Source organism: Megalobrama amblycephala, linkage group LG7, assembly GCF_018812025.1.
Source record: "Megalobrama amblycephala isolate DHTTF-2021 linkage group LG7, ASM1881202v1, whole genome shotgun sequence".
In the NCBI taxonomy this organism is placed as follows: domain Eukaryota; kingdom Metazoa; phylum Chordata; class Actinopteri; order Cypriniformes; family Xenocyprididae; genus Megalobrama; species Megalobrama amblycephala.
In genome coordinates this window covers 1,163,201-1,180,318 of record NC_063050.1, presented here as the reverse complement: position 1 = coordinate 1,180,318, position 17,118 = coordinate 1,163,201, and the positions used below count along the sequence as shown (strand labels likewise).

Genomic DNA, 17,118 nt, shown 5'->3' with positions numbered 1-17,118 from the left:
TCCTGTGGGAAAAAAAATAGTTTCTTAATTTGTTTTTTTCCTGTGAGGGATATTTAATTTCAAATTTAAAGGAAAACACAGTAGTGTTTTAATTTTTTTTAAAATAGAAAACATAAATCTGACACTATCAAGTGAAAATCTGAGATCTGGGTTGTGTGATTAACAGAAATTAAGAAAATTTAGAAATGTGCCTCTCACCAGAATAATTTAGAAGTTCCCCTGGACATAATTCCTACATTTGAGCCATATTTATTGGTGAGAGGGCTACATATGGATGATGTTATTCCAATTTAGGTTTAATCTCTTGTTGCGTAGGCAAACAAGGAGATCTTTAAAGTTAAAGCAAGGGATATCATTCCTCATCTACACTGCCGCTATCATGTCCCTGATAAAATGTGGTTGTCTAGTTCTCCAGCCCCACCGGATTTTGGTCTCCGGTCTTAAATCTGGGTATGCCGACCCATTCTACAAATGTGTCTATATGGGATGCATCTATCTTTCCCTCAACACTTCTAAAAGGTAAATAATAATGGACTTACTACAGCAGCTGAAGAAAGAGAAGAATATTAAACCTCTTGCTTGTTGCAAATCCCAATTTTGTGCTGAAAAGACACTAACCAACTGGATATGAAAGATCACGTTGGGGTCACCACTTTGTAAGGAACCCCCCATCGGCCCAATGAATGGAATCCAATGGCCTGGGCGAAGGTTTAACGCCTGTATGTCTTTTCAGCACCCCTGTGAAATTCACTCAATTTTTAGAATTTGGTTTCAATTTTACTTTAGTTGCTCATTTAATCTGACTCCACATTACTCATAAGCCCTATTCGGATGGGATTAGTTTTACATGGGGATGTGGCATAAAGTAATTTTACCTCAGGATGTCTGTAATATTAATTGGCCAATTCGCACGGGACAAGACATCTCAGTAAAACTAGCAGAAGTGGGAGGGGTAACACGATTTACGTGCCGCCGTCACCTCCCTGTTGTCATGTGGGTATGCGTTGCTTCCTGATACCATGTGCGCAAACACATATAATCTAAACATATAAACTATATATAACAGTTGGGTCCAGTCAAACGATTTATTAATTAAATTCTGATTGTATTATGATGTAATATGCACATTAGTTTTGTGCCTCTGACAATTGCTTCGATCTTCTTTTTGCTCTGAATGGTATAGAAAATACCATGTTTGCCACAGACTTGTCCCACCACCTACAACACAATTGAATGTTTCTTCAAGTGCTTCCATGCTTGAAAAATGCGCAGAAAACTACTTTTAAACAGGAAATGACGGAATTTTACCATATTTACAGCGGGTCTATTCGAACGGGATTAGTATTACCTGAGGTAATTTTTCCGGACCTTTTTACAGAAGGTAAAAGTCGCCGTAATCTTTACTGACATTGTCCGTAATGATTACTGAGATGGCACATTCGGACGGGACTAAAATCACTGAGAAGCTCTGGTAATAATTACTTTACCCCCACCTCCCCATGTAAAACTAATCCCGTCCGAATAGGGCTTTAGATCGTGTTTCTAATTAAGGAATTAATCGGTCATGTATTAATTTAGATATTTGATTATTCTGGGTATCCTGTACTTTCAATTATTCGTTCATTACGGACCCATATCACTTTAGAGTCACACGATCCAGGTCTGCACGGATTTCACAACACAAATTCGTCAGTTTCTGATTCTTTGTCAGAGGGTGCAGAGTTTACTAATGCATTTGAGTCGTACCGCCACATGCTTGTTCATACAAAAACACAGTTTTCTTAATCACGATACTGCAACTTGCTAAGTCAGTTGATAGACAGAAATCCAAAGGTTTCACATGATATGCAACATGCTCCTTTCATTGAGCCTCCAGTTTGACCTAGATTTGCGTAAATATGGACTCCATTAATCTACTGGTCATAATGATTTCAGAAGAATCCAGAGTAAATAAAATATAACATTTTATTTGTCAAGTAAAAATGTATCATACCAATTACATAGTTAGACAATTAGAAGCCAATTCAGAAATAATAAATACATACCATCAATTGCTCAAAGATGACTCTAAGAGTAAGAAATGCAGATACACACAGTGATGTGTGAGTGTCTTCAGACATTCACCCATCTCTGCATGTTTCTGGCTACAGAAGATCCCACATGGCTGCTTATGGTTGGTTGCATACTGTAGATGTGTGAGGAGAGTTTTGGGCAAGGCGTTGTCATATGCTTTGAGATCTTCTCTCCAGATGAGTTTTATTGCTTTATTGCAGGGCGCTTGATCTCAGCTTTTGTCTTAGCAGGAAAATCAAGTCTTACACTATATAAATTATTTGGCCTATTTGTTTGATTCAATTGCATTGATATAGTTATATATTGTCATTCAGTTGCCTTCTGAAACTTTCACTGCAGCAACAATGTTTATTCCTGTTTTGTAAATGGCTCTAGCATCAACTTCCTGCTCTATCCAATGCCTCCTTGATCCGAAGCTTGTTTTCCTTTAGATAACGCAAGTCTTTCGCAGCCTGCCATACCATGTCTCTGTAGGTTCACATGGTAAAATGTAAAAACTCAAAGAATCACAAACGTATATAAGCGGCAGGTTTATTATGAAATAATACAAACATTAAAAAAATGAAAAATTCAATGAATTGTGCTTACTTTCTGCCATTGTGTAAATAATATGTAATAAAAATGTAACTGTTGTCTGATTACCAGTATTTTAAAAAGTAGTTTAGTCTAATTACAAGTTCTTGATTTTTGGAATCTGATTATGTAATCCAGATTACATGTATCCATTACTACCCAGCTCTGCATATGTCTGAATCCATATTGAGTAGGTGAAAAATACCTGGGTGGTGTACTAATTCTCGCGCAATTCAGACGTGCGTATGCTAAAAGTACATTCGAATATGCCTACTTACCTACTACAGAGTAGGAGAAAACAGTACGTAAAAGGAGTAGTATGTCCGAAAGAGTATTCATAAAACAGTAGGCGAGATATCCTCAGACGATCTACTGCTTCTGAAGTGTTCAGCAATGAATACTTTTCTATCCCAGCCTTCCCAAGAGCAGGGGCGGAGCCACCCTTGGCCTAAGCTTGGCCATCCCTTTGGCCACCCCGCTCACAGCTGCTGTTTCTGTCTACTTTTTTGTTGACAAGAATTGTGTTTATTTAAACACAGAACCGTCTCTTTAAGACCAAAAAACGGGAGACTTTTCAAACGCGCACTCCAACTTCGCCTCAGCGCAAGTCAAACGCGCGCGGAAATGATACAGGTGCCGAATGAGCTTCAGCAGAACAAGTAAACGGCGAACATTATATATAGCTTACGTAAATGTTTCTCAACTGGTGGGCTGCAAGACCGCGCACTTTTCAATCACGCGCAAATACGGCGTGCTGTATAGGCCTATTACTTACTATAAATAAAGCACAAAAGAAACTACGAGCATGCAACGTCATAGTTCTGTCGTCTATTAAGTCATGAAATAACCAAAAAGGCGATTGAAGCTGCGTTAAAACTGCATGCATGTAGGCCTATTTGAGATATACAGTATATAGGCCTATGCGTCACATGAAATATTCTAATATTCTGCTATGTGAGATCACAGTATGGCACAAAATATGTAATTTTTAAATGCATAAATAAATGTGAGAACTGTGCATTTGTACTAGAAGGTCCTAATTTTGCAAACAAACAAAAATGTATCACATTTAAATGCATAAAATAATTAATTTTACATTCTGGCATTTATGTGCTGTTGACTTCTGCATCAGCAATATGGGAATTCAAAAGAGAATACTTTTTCCCCCTTTGTACTGAGTTTAGGTATGACAGAACTGTTGCAATTATTTATTTTGACAATATAGAAAGTTAAACATTTAGTGTTTATTTTTTTGTTAGTTTTTGAATTGTTGAAGTTCATTGGTTATTCATAAAATTCAATGAAGGTTGAATAATCTTTGAACCACAGTATGTAGTTATCTGTCTCATCCATGAAGATGCAACAATGGAGAACAAGCTATTGGGGGTTTTGAAAACAAGAACTGACAGAACGAGGTAAAATTTAGCTATAGTGTGAGTCCCTTTATTAATATGCCTGCAGGTGAGGAATGATTAAAAAAAAAAGGTCAAATTCACTCAGCATTCCATGATCTAATTCACTATCTCAATTACAATTAAGTACAAATTAACTGTATTCAGTTGTGTTGTATAGGCACAGTCCAGTACATTATATTCAGACTCATTTTTATGTTGAAATAATGAAGATTTCTGTGCCACCCCGGACTCGTTGCTGGCCCCTGCCTGGCCACCCCTGTGAAAAAATCTTGGCTCCGCCACTGCCCAAGAGGCCACGGGAGAGGATATGTTGTAATCAAACATAGAGGAGAAAAGCGATGCAGTTGTTCTCAAATGTGAGTAAACACGGTTCCTTGTGTGTCGCATTTGTTGAACTACTGTAGAGTGAACTGTTGAATTGTTGAAGGTGTAAAGACGATAGACAGTATTGTATATTTGTGATTTTGCTGTGAATACACATTTTATAATGTAGAGCTAACAGGGCAGCTCCATTAAGCACACATATGTCTCCAAAGTGGATTTACATAAACCATATACATCTTAAAGATGCTTACTAAATGTCTATTTAACATCTGATAGGAAAATATTCTGTAAGTATTCACATAACAGCATGAAATAGTCATGAAATAGAGTGTGTACGTATGTGTGCTATTATGTAAAATTCACTGTTGTCAACCCTGCTTGTAATGTAAGCGGTGTTGACAATGGAACAAGTAATATAAATAAACAAGTTAATGGAACAAGTAATGTAAATAAACAAATCTACATAAAGTAACTAAACATAAGTTACATTTGTGTTGGATAAAAAGTGAGTTAACACATCAGCAACTACCTCAACAATTTAAATGTAGTATTGAGTATGTATTGTATTGAGAATGTAGTATTCTGGCCTTTGCCCTTTCAGGGCTTGGGCCCCAATAATAATAATCCTAAGGAAAACAATAGGACCTTCGGCCTTTCAGGGTTTGGGCCCTAATAATTATCCTTTAGGGGATCAATAGGGCCCTGCGCCTTAGTGGCTTGGGCCCTAATAGAATGACTTGCATCAAAACGGCTAAAAAACATTGATTTTCATTCTAATTCATTAAATTATTATGTTTTTACAATTATATTTTAACCTAAACATGAACATTTCTAAACCTTAGCTCTTGTTCCAACCATGGTTCCAACACATTATCGAGTTCCCGCTTGTATAGTCTCGATCCTGTACCTTTGCTTTTAACTCTTTTTTAAAAATATTTTATACGAATAGACTAAAGGCCAAAACGACATCTAAATTACTGTGACTTTTTCGTCTGGCTGTTAGGTATTTTATATTGTTTTAAATTTCGAATCAAAAGCATCAAATATTGCCAATATTAAGAGGATTTGGCATTTACAATTAATGTAGGCCTGTTACATTCTTTTAGTCTATTATTATTATTAAATTAATATAATAAATTTGCCCCACAATAATTTCACCGTGCATCACCCTATAACTGACGTGCTTGAGGATAATAAAAGATTAGGCTATTAGCTCATCTTTGAAAATGTTTTAAACAGTTTTTTAGGTCTATTATACAATGAATTATAGGCATATAATTAAAATTATTAGCAGCCTATAATATTATCTAACACTGCAGTCATCAATGAAAATTAAGAGAAGCTTTAGGCTTCTTCAAGCACTGACTTTAAAAAACAAAAAAAAAACAAAAAAAAAACAAGCAAGCTGTTTAACAGGAAATAGCCTACTGTTCTTCTAATTTGTTTCACTAGCCTATATGTACGGGCCACAAGAGAGAATATACTCTGTTAAAGGGATAGTTCACCCAAAAATGAAAATTCTGTCATCATTTACTCACCCTCAAGTTGTTACAAACCTGTATGAGTTTCTTTCTTCTGCTGAACATAAAGGAAGATATTTTGAATAAAGTTAGTAACCAGTCTGCTTTGTGGCACCATTGACTTCCATAGTAGGAAAAATATACTATGGAAGTCAATGGTGCCCCGGAACTGTTCAGTTTTCCACATTCTTCAAAATATCTTCCTTTATGTTCAGCAGAAGAAAGAAATGTACACAGGTTTGGAACAAATTGAGGGTGAGTAAATGATGACAGAATTTTCATTTTTGGGTGAACTATCCCTTTAATGCAGCGTCAGGCAGCTCCGTCACTTTTTACTTTTGCTTTGAATACTGACCGAGGTTAAGCTTTCACCGGCATAACTCTTGCGCAAAGTTTTCACGTTGCTTCTTGTGTGATATCCATTGGCTCCCCTTCTTGGTTTAAAATGGAAAGATTTACAATATTGTGACGCATCTCGTTCATAGTGTGGGCTCATCTGCTTGTCTGTAGCCTACATGCTTTATTTATAAGATGTGTTTAGACTACTGAATTTGCTCCTCCAATATCTTAAGCCAACATTTTTCACTTTAAGCGCTTCTAAATTTAGGTATTCAACGTTGCATTTGAAAATAAAACAATCGTTCTTTTTTTGTTTTTCTCAGCATGGTAAAAGTACACGGACCAGTGTTTGGAACTATTGGTTGCCCCATGACATGCCTTACTACTCTGTTATGTAAGAAAGACGAGACCCATTACAACTCTATACTGAAATATTAAAGGATTAGTTCACTTTTAAATAAATTTTAAATAATTTACTCACCCCCATGTCATCCAAGATGTCCATGTCTTTCTTTCTTCAGTCGAAAAGAAATTAAGGTTTTTGATGAAAATATTCCAGGATTTATATCCTAATAAATGGACTTCAGTGGGCACCAAACGGTTCAAGGTCCAAATGACAGTTTCAGTGCAGCTTCAAAGGGCTTTATACGATACCAGACAATGAATAATGGTCTTATCTAGCGAAAAAAAAAAAAAAAAAAAAAAGTTTGTTTTATAAGCACAAATGCTCGCCTTGCTCTATTCTGCAATGCGCATTCGTGACGTCACATAATACGCAATTACGTTGAAAAGGTCACGCTTGACGTAGGCGGAAGTACCGAGTCAGTGTTTACAAGTTGAACGTGCAAATACTAAGTCAAACGCTGTTTACAAAAAAAGGTAAAACAACTAATGGTTCTTCCATCCTGTGTTGTCAGTGCCATTAGACTGTCATACCCTTCTCCATCAGAACAAAAACACCTCTAAAACGCTGTTGCTCAGTAACGGTGGAAATCCAGTTTGTCTGGTAATGCAGCGAGATGGAAACAGGGTATCACCAGCTGTGTCTCATTTTGATGGTTGCATCCTCCGGAGGTCACATTCGAAGGTTGCATACTTAATTGAGTCTGTATCGTTTCAGAAAAGTAAGTAGGACTCTCTGAACGCAACCTTGGAATGCGTCCTTCTTTCACAGGAATTCGGAGGATGCATGAGGTGTATCCTTTGCTGCTGCAGATAGCCCACAATTCTTTGCGTCGCTGTTAACAACAGTCATTTATTTGAAAAAATAAATAAATAAATGGCGGCGTCGGCAAATGTACATACAAGTGAAGATGTGTTTAAATGCAAGTAGTTTCATGCTTGTTTTTGTTTTAAAGTTTGTTCTTCCTAATATACTCCTCTTTTGTCTCTGTAACAGATATCCGTTTGTACATAAGCCAGCTCCTCAAGCATTAACCAAAATAAAACAAGTAAATACGAACGCACATCGCAGAACAGAGCAAGGCGAGCATTTGTGCTTATAAAACTTTTTTTTTTTTTTTTAATGACCAATTGTTTCACTAGAAAAGACACGTATTCATCATCTGGTATCGTTTAAAGCCCTTTGAAGCTGCACTGAAACTGTCATTTGGACCTTGAACAGTTTGGTGCCCATTGAAGTCCATTATATGGAGAAAAATCCTGGAATGTTTTCATCAAAAACCTTAATTTCTTTTCGATTGAAGACAGACAGACATGGACATCTTGGATGACATGGGAGTGAGTAAATTATCAGCAAAAGTTTATTTAAAAGTGAACTAATCCTTTAAGATAACATTGTTGATGTTGGTTAGACATTTAAATGACACACTTAAGGCTAAAATTACCTACAAGTTTAAATCCAGTCTCTGTGTTTAACATTCAATTGAAATTCAGCCCAAATTGCTTAAGTTTTTTTTTAAACCAAACCTAAAATAGAATGTTTGACAAAAATAAACAGCACCATATTGCAAAGACCATTAGAAGATGAATCAAAGATAGAAGCTCTTTCCACATTTTACAAAAACATAAACCAATAGGGAACATTATGTAGCACTGTTCAAATGTCAAGAATCACAAGATATGTCTCTAGTTGCCTGACACTAAATGCATCTAACAGTAACTGATAACATTATACCCCAAGGAACTAATCGAATATCAGTGAATTACAGGATATTAAATGCTTTCATGTATTGATTAACACTAATAACACATTCAATCCCATCAGACTTGTATCCCGTATGGTGAGACATATTTAAAGACTACAGGATGTTGTCGCCAATAACTGAATACTATTACAAGTACAACACAGACAAGTTTTTTGTCCTCTTTACAAACAAAATATATTTATTCTGCTAGGTACAAATTGCAGGGACATCATTTACAAGGTTTTTTGACAAGCTGTAATAGTTCATTGTCATTTACTCAAAAGATATGAGGGGATGCAAATAGGTCAGTACATCAGAGTGTGCATTATTTCAATTTACCCTGGTTGTTAAAAAAACAGACCATTAAGGTAAACTACTGACTTGAAGGAGGGACCAGTTAGATGGCCCTGAGAAGAAAACGACTGGCCAGTTACATTAAACTTTTATGCAATAAATGTATATATGCAATTAGGTCCTTTTTCAAACTCTGAGTTCTTCAGACAGTTGGTTCAATTAGTTAGGAGTCTGCTTCTCAAATTGATCAAGATATACTTGCATAATCAGTGAAATAAAAACACTGAAGTAAATAAGAGCAGTTTTACAGAAGTGAAAAAGCATCATGAACAATTTTGTGACTGTCTTTGAGAGCAAAATGACAAAAGTCCATGTCATCACTCAAACCATAATAACTGTAATATATTTAACTATACAGGGCACAGGCAGGGTGGGTCACTGTGGTTTTCGGGGCTGGGCAGCAATATAGAGGGCTATTAAACAGTAGAGGGTGCCACCAATTGTCAAGCCCATCGTGGTCCTGTACAGCATTTTGTCCATAATTCCACGTTTCAGGTGAACCGGTGCTCCGTCAGTTTTCTGTAACAGGTGATATAGTTTAATACACACATACAAATGTATTTTTGCTCCTTGTTCAGAAATGCAATACTAAGAGTACACTTTAAATTGATTGTACTATTTGCAGTTAAGTAAACTTCTACTTTATTGTACAATAATACAATAATTTTTGTTGGCGGAATGAGAACAAGCACAGAAATCCAGATCAAAAAAATGTGTGTGTGAACACTGCACTGCGCATGTGACCCAGAGATTTCTGAAAACGATTGAGAAAGTAGTCGGATTCAAGTGTTTACATAGTAATTTTTTGCTGTTGGATCGGATTAGAAAAGGAATAAACCACCCCTTTCAATCCGGCTCAATAGGATTGAAAAACATTCATGTAAACACCTTAATCGATCCGATTGACCTCGATCCGAATGAAATTTCGGTCGGATTGGAAGGGGTGGTTTATTCCTGCTCAGTGTAAATGCTTGAATCCGACTACTTTCTCAATCGTATTCAAAATTCTCTGGAGCACATGCACAGTGTAATGTTGACACGCATTACACAGTGCGCAAGTTCACGTTCACGTCTTTAGTTGTAAAGATGTATGCCAACAGGCAGTGGCGTAGCTGTATCCCTTCGTCATAATATTGTTTTTTTTTTTTTTTTTTTTTTTTTTTTTTTTTTTTTTAAACAAGAAGGGGAGCCAATGGATATCACACAAGAAGCAACGTGCAAACTTTGCGCAAGAGTTATGCCGGTGAAAAAGTCTCAACCTCGGTATTCACTACAAAAAGTGAAAGTAAAAAGTGACAGAGCTGTCTGACGCTGCATTAACAGAGCATATTCTCTCAGAGACGAATTTCAACATAAAATGCTGATAACGGTATATAACTGTCTAAATTTATTCCATTATTTCTCTTGTGGCCGTACATGGCTAGTGAAACAAATGAGAATAATAGTATTTCGTGTAAACAAATTGTTTAAGTGTTTGTCAGTGCTTGAAGTAAAGCTGCGCTTAATTTTCATTGATGACAATATATAGCCTACACTCTTAATAATTTTATAGGCCTATAATTCATTGTATAAGATTCATTTTCAAAGATAGCAAAAAACCTAATCTTATATTATCCTCAGGGCACGTCAGTTATGCAGTGATGCGCTATGAAATTATTGCGGGGCAAATTTATTATAATATTAATATAATAATGAAAGAATGAAGCCTAACAATAGTGATGTAACATGCCTACATTAATTGGAAATGCCAAATCTTTTATTGCCTAGATTTGATGCTTTTGACAATATCTCATTGATACATGATCGTCTGTTACTAACCCGGGTTACCGCAAGTGTGATTGATATGATGAAGTTTTAATCGGAATGTATATACAACACATATAAACGGATATTTAAATCAGATTACAATGTTTAGAGTACATGTAAACAGATCTGTAGTCGGATTCAATTCACTCGGCTTGATAAAAATTGGTGCATGTAAACGTAGCCACTGTTGTATTCGCATTCTGCCAAGTGTCAGCCCTTTACATTTGTTTAATTCTCTGCTGCTACCCTTTTGCTCACATAATATATTTTAAATAAGCCAAATTCCCAATAAAATTGTTTCATCTAATTTTTTTTTCTGTTTTTGTTGTCATTCACTATGAAATGGTGACTGAAACGCGGCCCATTAAGACTACATACAGGGCTCGACATTAAGCCTTCGCATGTGGACATGCGTAAATCGGTCATTCACTTGTACGAGTAAAACAGTTGCTTGTCCATAAATGTATTAGAAACGGAATAGTATTTTTTTTTTGTGGTGGAAATATAGATTTGTTCTGAAGCAATATCCTTTCAGAATATTGCAGCTTTGACATGTAAATCTGCATATTTTTGATTGATTACAACAGCATTAAATAATGTTATGGGATTGTTTTAAATATTTTTTGAAAATACAAATATGAAATGTTGGGGGGAAATGATACTTTTAAAAATGAAACTAAACCACCAGTAGGTGACTGCAAGTAACCATCTTAATGAGTGAGTAATTTATTCATTCTTTCAAGCGATTCATTCAAATGGCCGATTGGTTCAAAACGTTCAGTAATAAAAACAAGGCTGTGTGTTGCACTTTGGTACTGCTGTTTGAACTATTTTCGCTGATAAAATAGAACAAAAACAGTCAATGTTCCTCTAAAATGTAAGTGACTTAATATTAACTACTTGTTAATTGAACTGTTGTATGAAATCAGTGTCACGTTTTTAATTGTGATGGTAGCCTATTTAGGAAAAACAGCATTTTTGGTTGTGTAGTTTTGCTTACCAGTATCAAATTGTAAAAAAATCCACATTTTGAATTTTTACTGCAGTGTTTAACCAAGTTTCTGCGGGAGGCCACGAGCCTGAACAGCGCAACCTTGTTATCGTCAGTGCACATTATACAGCCTATTATTATCCACTATCGATCGCCGCTAACACTAAATGTAATAAAATCAGTCACTCGCGTTGTGGGGATTCCCAAGTTGCTGTTTTTTTTTTTTTTTTTTTTTTTTTTTTTTTTTTTTGGTATTGACGTTTTAATCAGGTCCTGGAAAAGTAAAATTCGAGCCCTGACATGTTAAACCAGCACTAAAATCCTGATTTATAAATCGAGATGCTGTCTGACAAAATCACCATACACATAAGATAGACATTTGCAGTGATTTTGGCTATATGCGGCAGGAAAGCAAGATCTTGCACTCGTGCGGTAGTACCAGGGGGTCTCGGAAGCTGGATCAGGTTAACAAGTCGCTATATTCGTCACAACACGCTTTCTTAGAAAAAAAGTCACAAAAGGGGTCTGAAGTGTCTAAGTTGGCAACACTGATGCAGTCTTCTGTCTCCAGGTCCCAGTGCGCCGCTGTCCAAACCGGCGTTATGGCAATTTTGCACCGGCCGGAGGCAATTACCAAACTGGTTCTGTGTGCGTATCACACCAATGTACATATTTTGCGACAGCAAATCAAACATATTAATTATTTAGGCTTTATTCAAAATAAACTAGTATTATTTTTCTTCAAAACTAAAAAAAGTTAATGCCTGTAGAAATAAAATGTAATGCTTTTCAATGCCATTTAAGGCCTTAATTTTCACAAAATCCATTTAATGACTTTTAATGCTTTTTAATGCCCCGCGGATACCCTGTGTAATGATCACTACAAACAGTTTAACTCTAAACAGAGTTACAGACAGCAGAATGAAAACGTTTAAAAATTACAGTGTCATACCTGGAAAATCTTCTGCAGCTCAGGGACATTGTTTATTCCCATGTAGTGTGCCACTGACCCGGTCTCTGAAACAACCTTGGTTGGTGAAGCAAAGACCATCTGAGGGGCTTGAGCTGGCACCGTGGGCTTCAGTCCCTTTTAGAACAAAAACAATTAAATAGTGTTTGTTTTGTTTTTTTTTAGGTCTGCAGCACATATAAGGGTCTTTTGAACCTAGATACCCATTACCTTCACACATCCAACACCTAATCAATTAGTGAACCATCATAGCTACTTAATACTAATGGTGATTTTGGATCTTTACAGATGTGGTCACTATAAATTGTTGCAGCAAGGAAAGGAGATTCAGGAAAAGTCTTCAATAGGTCTGAAGAGAAAGACTTGCACAATGACTGAAAGTGTCTGTGAAGCGCTTTCTGTCAAGGTCACTCCAGACTTCTCGCTTCTTATAAAGCAACAGAGAAATGTTTAACTTACCTGCGGAGTGTAAGCAGAAGCTGCTGTGGCTCCCGTTAATTTTCCAGTGACTCCACTGACTCTATAGTACATTTTTGTTGATAATAATGTGTCACACCGCAGACAGGATCGGGTCCCAACCCTCTATATGCCCACAGTGAATGGACCCAGGCGGAAATGACGTTCCTTAGTAGATCGGCTTTTGCCCGATTAAAAAGCATCAACCGTACATTTATTCTCCGTTCAGAAGATTCTGTCATAACGTGCAATTATTATGAATTTAATAATGTACATTATCGCTCAAAAGTTTGGTGTCAGTCAATTAAAAAAAAAGAAAGAAAAGAAATTAATAATTTTATTCAGCATTAAACTGAACAAATGTGACAGTAAATACATTTATAAAGTAAAGATTTATGTTTAAAATAGAAATCAGCAGACAGCATTTTTAAAAGTTATTATTCTATTGGGCAGTTTAGACATTTTCACAAGAATCGGAAATCACGTGACGAGGGTAAAATTAGTTCCGCTTCTGCGGCTGTTAGATTAATATGCTCTTTTCTCAAATATCGCTTCTTACCTTTTCTGTTTTGTCTATTTTCCAAGTTGCAGTTGTATAATCTACAAATAAATTATTTTCTACATGTTTGTAGCTTTATGGTATAAGTAGGAAGAAACCTGCAAAAACAATCAATCAATCAATCAATCAATCAATCAATCAATCTATAAATAAATAAATAAATAAATAAATGCGCAAACAAATAAATAAATAAATACATACACAAAATCATACATAAATAAATAAATAAATAAATCCACATATTCCTGCATAAATAAATATATAAATAAATGTACAAGGAGACAAATAATTAACTAAATAAAACGAATGTTGGGGAAAATTAAAAAAATGCTAAGCTGAAAGTTGACTTTTTTTTAACCGTTTATTCATTTTTAATAGGCTACATTAAAAATGTATGAGCTACATGTAGCTCCGTATTTATTTTTCCTTGGCACGACATGCTAATAGGAGGGTGTCAATCAAACATCAGAAGGCGGTCTGATCGTTGTAAAAGCATCATTGGCTGACACTGTTGAAAATAGTAGGCTATACTATCTGCTGATTATATTCTCCAGTTCACCAAAAAACTATTACACTATTAATAGTAAGCGTTGTAAAAGCAGTTCAAAACAATATGTCTATTATGTTATAACAAAAGTATGACTTTACAAAAGCACATTACAAAAATAAAACAACATAAATATAGGAAGATAAGATAATAAAACGGCATTTTATTTTTAACATGTATTATTTTTCATTTTCACAAGCTGTTTATATAGGCTCTATACAACTTTTTAACTATTTTTAACTTATTTTTAAGCACAAAGTAAGTGATGGAGTATTTTATCCATCCTATAGAAAACAATTGTAGAATTAATTTGCTTAAAAGCTAGAAGTGTTTTGAGGCCTCTTGGCCTATGTGACTATAAGGGTCAGGTGTATCTAAGAAGTTAGCTTGGCCACTAAGCATATTTTGTTGGTAATTTTCCATCAGACAACAGATGGCTGTGAAATGAATAAGACCTAAGGGACTTAAGGCAGTCATGTGAAGGCCCATGGGAAAAGGATTGACCATCAATTGGCAGAAGGCCCATGAGAAATGAAATCAAAACATGTACAGTAGTTGGCAGTCGGCCACCCTTACTAAGAAAATTATTTCTTACATAAGCAACACCTGCAATTTTATTGGTGAAATGACTGTGGTGGAAATGTTGGTACATGGGAAAGAAAGGGAGGAGAGCCCCTGTAAGTGAGAATGTGAGAAAATGTAAGGGTGGATATTACCAGCCAATGATACTACTTTGGTGTGGTTTAAGAGATAAGAAAAATGTATAAAAATGTGCCCCAGTTAAGAGAGATTCAGTTGAACAGCTGGCATCTCACTTTATTGCTTGACAATAAAGTTAAATACTTCTAAGACGTGGAACTTCAACTCTGTGAGTTTTTCTTCGAGACCAGAACTGAAGGGACACAGAGACATCCCCAGCTAACAATTTTTGGTTCCCAGAACATTCCGGGAATGTTCGTTTCTGGTTCCCAGAACAAAGATTCTAACGTTAGTTCTCCAGGAAAGTTTTCTTTATGTAAATAGAATGTTCCCTTTAGGTTAGGGGAATGTTCTTAGAAGGTTCCAAGAACGTTCTCCAAACCTATACAAAAAATCGTCTACTTTGTTTATTGCTCAAAAATATAAGAATCATACGAATATATTATTACAATAAATTTAATTTACAGAAACAATCTATAAATAAGCCATATACATATTTTTTAAACAACACATTACAAAATTCCATTGAAAACATATTAATAACCATGAACATGAATATTCTAAAACTTTAAGAGATCATAATAATTTAATAAATGTAAACAGGTCATATATTATATGCTAATTATTATCAAATATATCATGAGAAACTATAGTCATTGCTTATTGTTCAGAAAACATAAGAATTGTATGAACCATTATTAAAATAATTATTATCAAATATATCATGAGAAACTATAGTCATTGCTTATTGTTCAGAAAACATAAGAATTGTAAGAACCATGAATAGTAATATTATTAAAAGAAATATATTTTTTATTTACAGAAACAATCTCTATAATCTATATACATAAACCATGAACATATTTTAAACAACAAATACAAAATTGAACGTAATAATCATGAACATGGAAATTCTAAAACTTTAAGAGATTATAATAATTTAATAAATGTAACCAGGTAATATATTATGCAAATTATTTATCAAATATATCATGAGAAACTATAGTCATTGCTTGTTGTTCAGAAAACATAAGAATTGTATGAACCATGAATAGTAATATCATATTATGAAATAAATGTTTTTCTCCAAAACACGATGGCCACAATTATTGGCACCCTTTGATTCAATACTTTTAGCAACCTCCTTTTGCCAACATAACAGCTCTGAGTCTTCACCTATAATGCCTAATGAGTTTGGAGAACACCTGACAAGAGATCAGAGACCATTCCTTCATGCAGAATCTCTCCAGTTAGATGGATTTGACTAATGACGATTTGGCATTATCTTGGATTGTTCAGTTCTTTGACGCTCATCCTGGACTTGCTGTCATAGCAAATTAAAATGGCGCAGGAGCAGGCTTATTTCGTGTAAACAGGATTAGATCTTTTTTAAGTGGAGGTGATGCTCAAAGTTTGTCCCGGCCACTGCTACTTTCACACAAGAGTACCCAAATGTAAAACAGGGACAATAATAATGATTTAAAAATAAATTTGCAAATAATATTAAAATGTTGTGTAGTATATCATAATATAGATGCAGCCAGTTTTACTCACTGAGAGATTAATTTGTGAGGGAATTAAATATTTTTATTGGAGTCTTACACACATGATGTACAGTTTATGCCGTGCGTGCATTAATTTGAACCGGGACAGCTATTATGGGAGTGGCTTGATGAAGCACAGGAGATGCAGATAACTTGATCATGCTAAGTGATACATTTTTGTGTTGGTTTTGATGTTTGTTTTGGATCATTGTCCAGATGGAAGATCCAACCACGGCCCATTATTGGATTTCTAGCAGAATCGGTCACGTTTTGATTTTTTATCTGTTGGTATTTGATAGAATACATGATACCATGTATGTGAAGAAGATGTCCAGGACCTCCAGCAGAAAAATAGGCCCACAACATTAAAGATCCAGCAGTATATTTACTGTGGGCATGGGGTACCTTTTATCCATGTGTGCACCAAACCCATCTGGTGGGTTTGCTGCCAAAAAGCCCTTTTTTAGTTTCATCTGACCATAGAAGCCGGTCCAGTCGTGTCTGACAACTGAATATGCTGGAGATTGTTTCTGGATGAGAGCAGAGGATTTTTCTTGTAACCCTCCTGAACAACTTGTGGGGATGTAGGTGCTTTTTGATAATTTTTTAGGCTTTCTGAGACTCAACTAATCTATGCAATTCTACATCTTTGATCCTTGGAGAGTCTTTGGCCACTTAAACTCTCCTCCTCACTGCACATTAGGATGATTTAGACACATGTCCTCTTCCACGCAGATTTGTAACATCTTTAATTGATTGAAACTTCTTAATTATTGCCCTGATCGTGGAAATGGGGATTTT

The 17,118-nt window shown here is 35.4% G+C and overlaps 1 protein-coding gene across 1 annotated transcript; it reads right to left on the bottom strand.

The window, feature by feature from the left end:
• Nucleotides 1–8,560: 8,560 nt before the first annotated feature.
• On the bottom strand, nucleotides 8,561–13,132 carry LOC125271052 (cytochrome c oxidase subunit 7A-related protein, mitochondrial-like). Its single transcript, XM_048194992.1, has 3 exons — nucleotides 12,972–13,132; nucleotides 12,495–12,629; nucleotides 8,561–9,264 (listed from the first exon to the last, which is right to left on the bottom strand). The coding sequence occupies exons 1-3, from the start codon at nucleotides 13,041–13,043 to the stop codon at nucleotides 9,121–9,123; spliced, it is 351 nt and encodes a 116-aa protein (XP_048050949.1). The 5' UTR covers nucleotides 13,044–13,132; the 3' UTR covers nucleotides 8,561–9,120.
• Nucleotides 13,133–17,118: the final 3,986 nt, after the last annotated feature.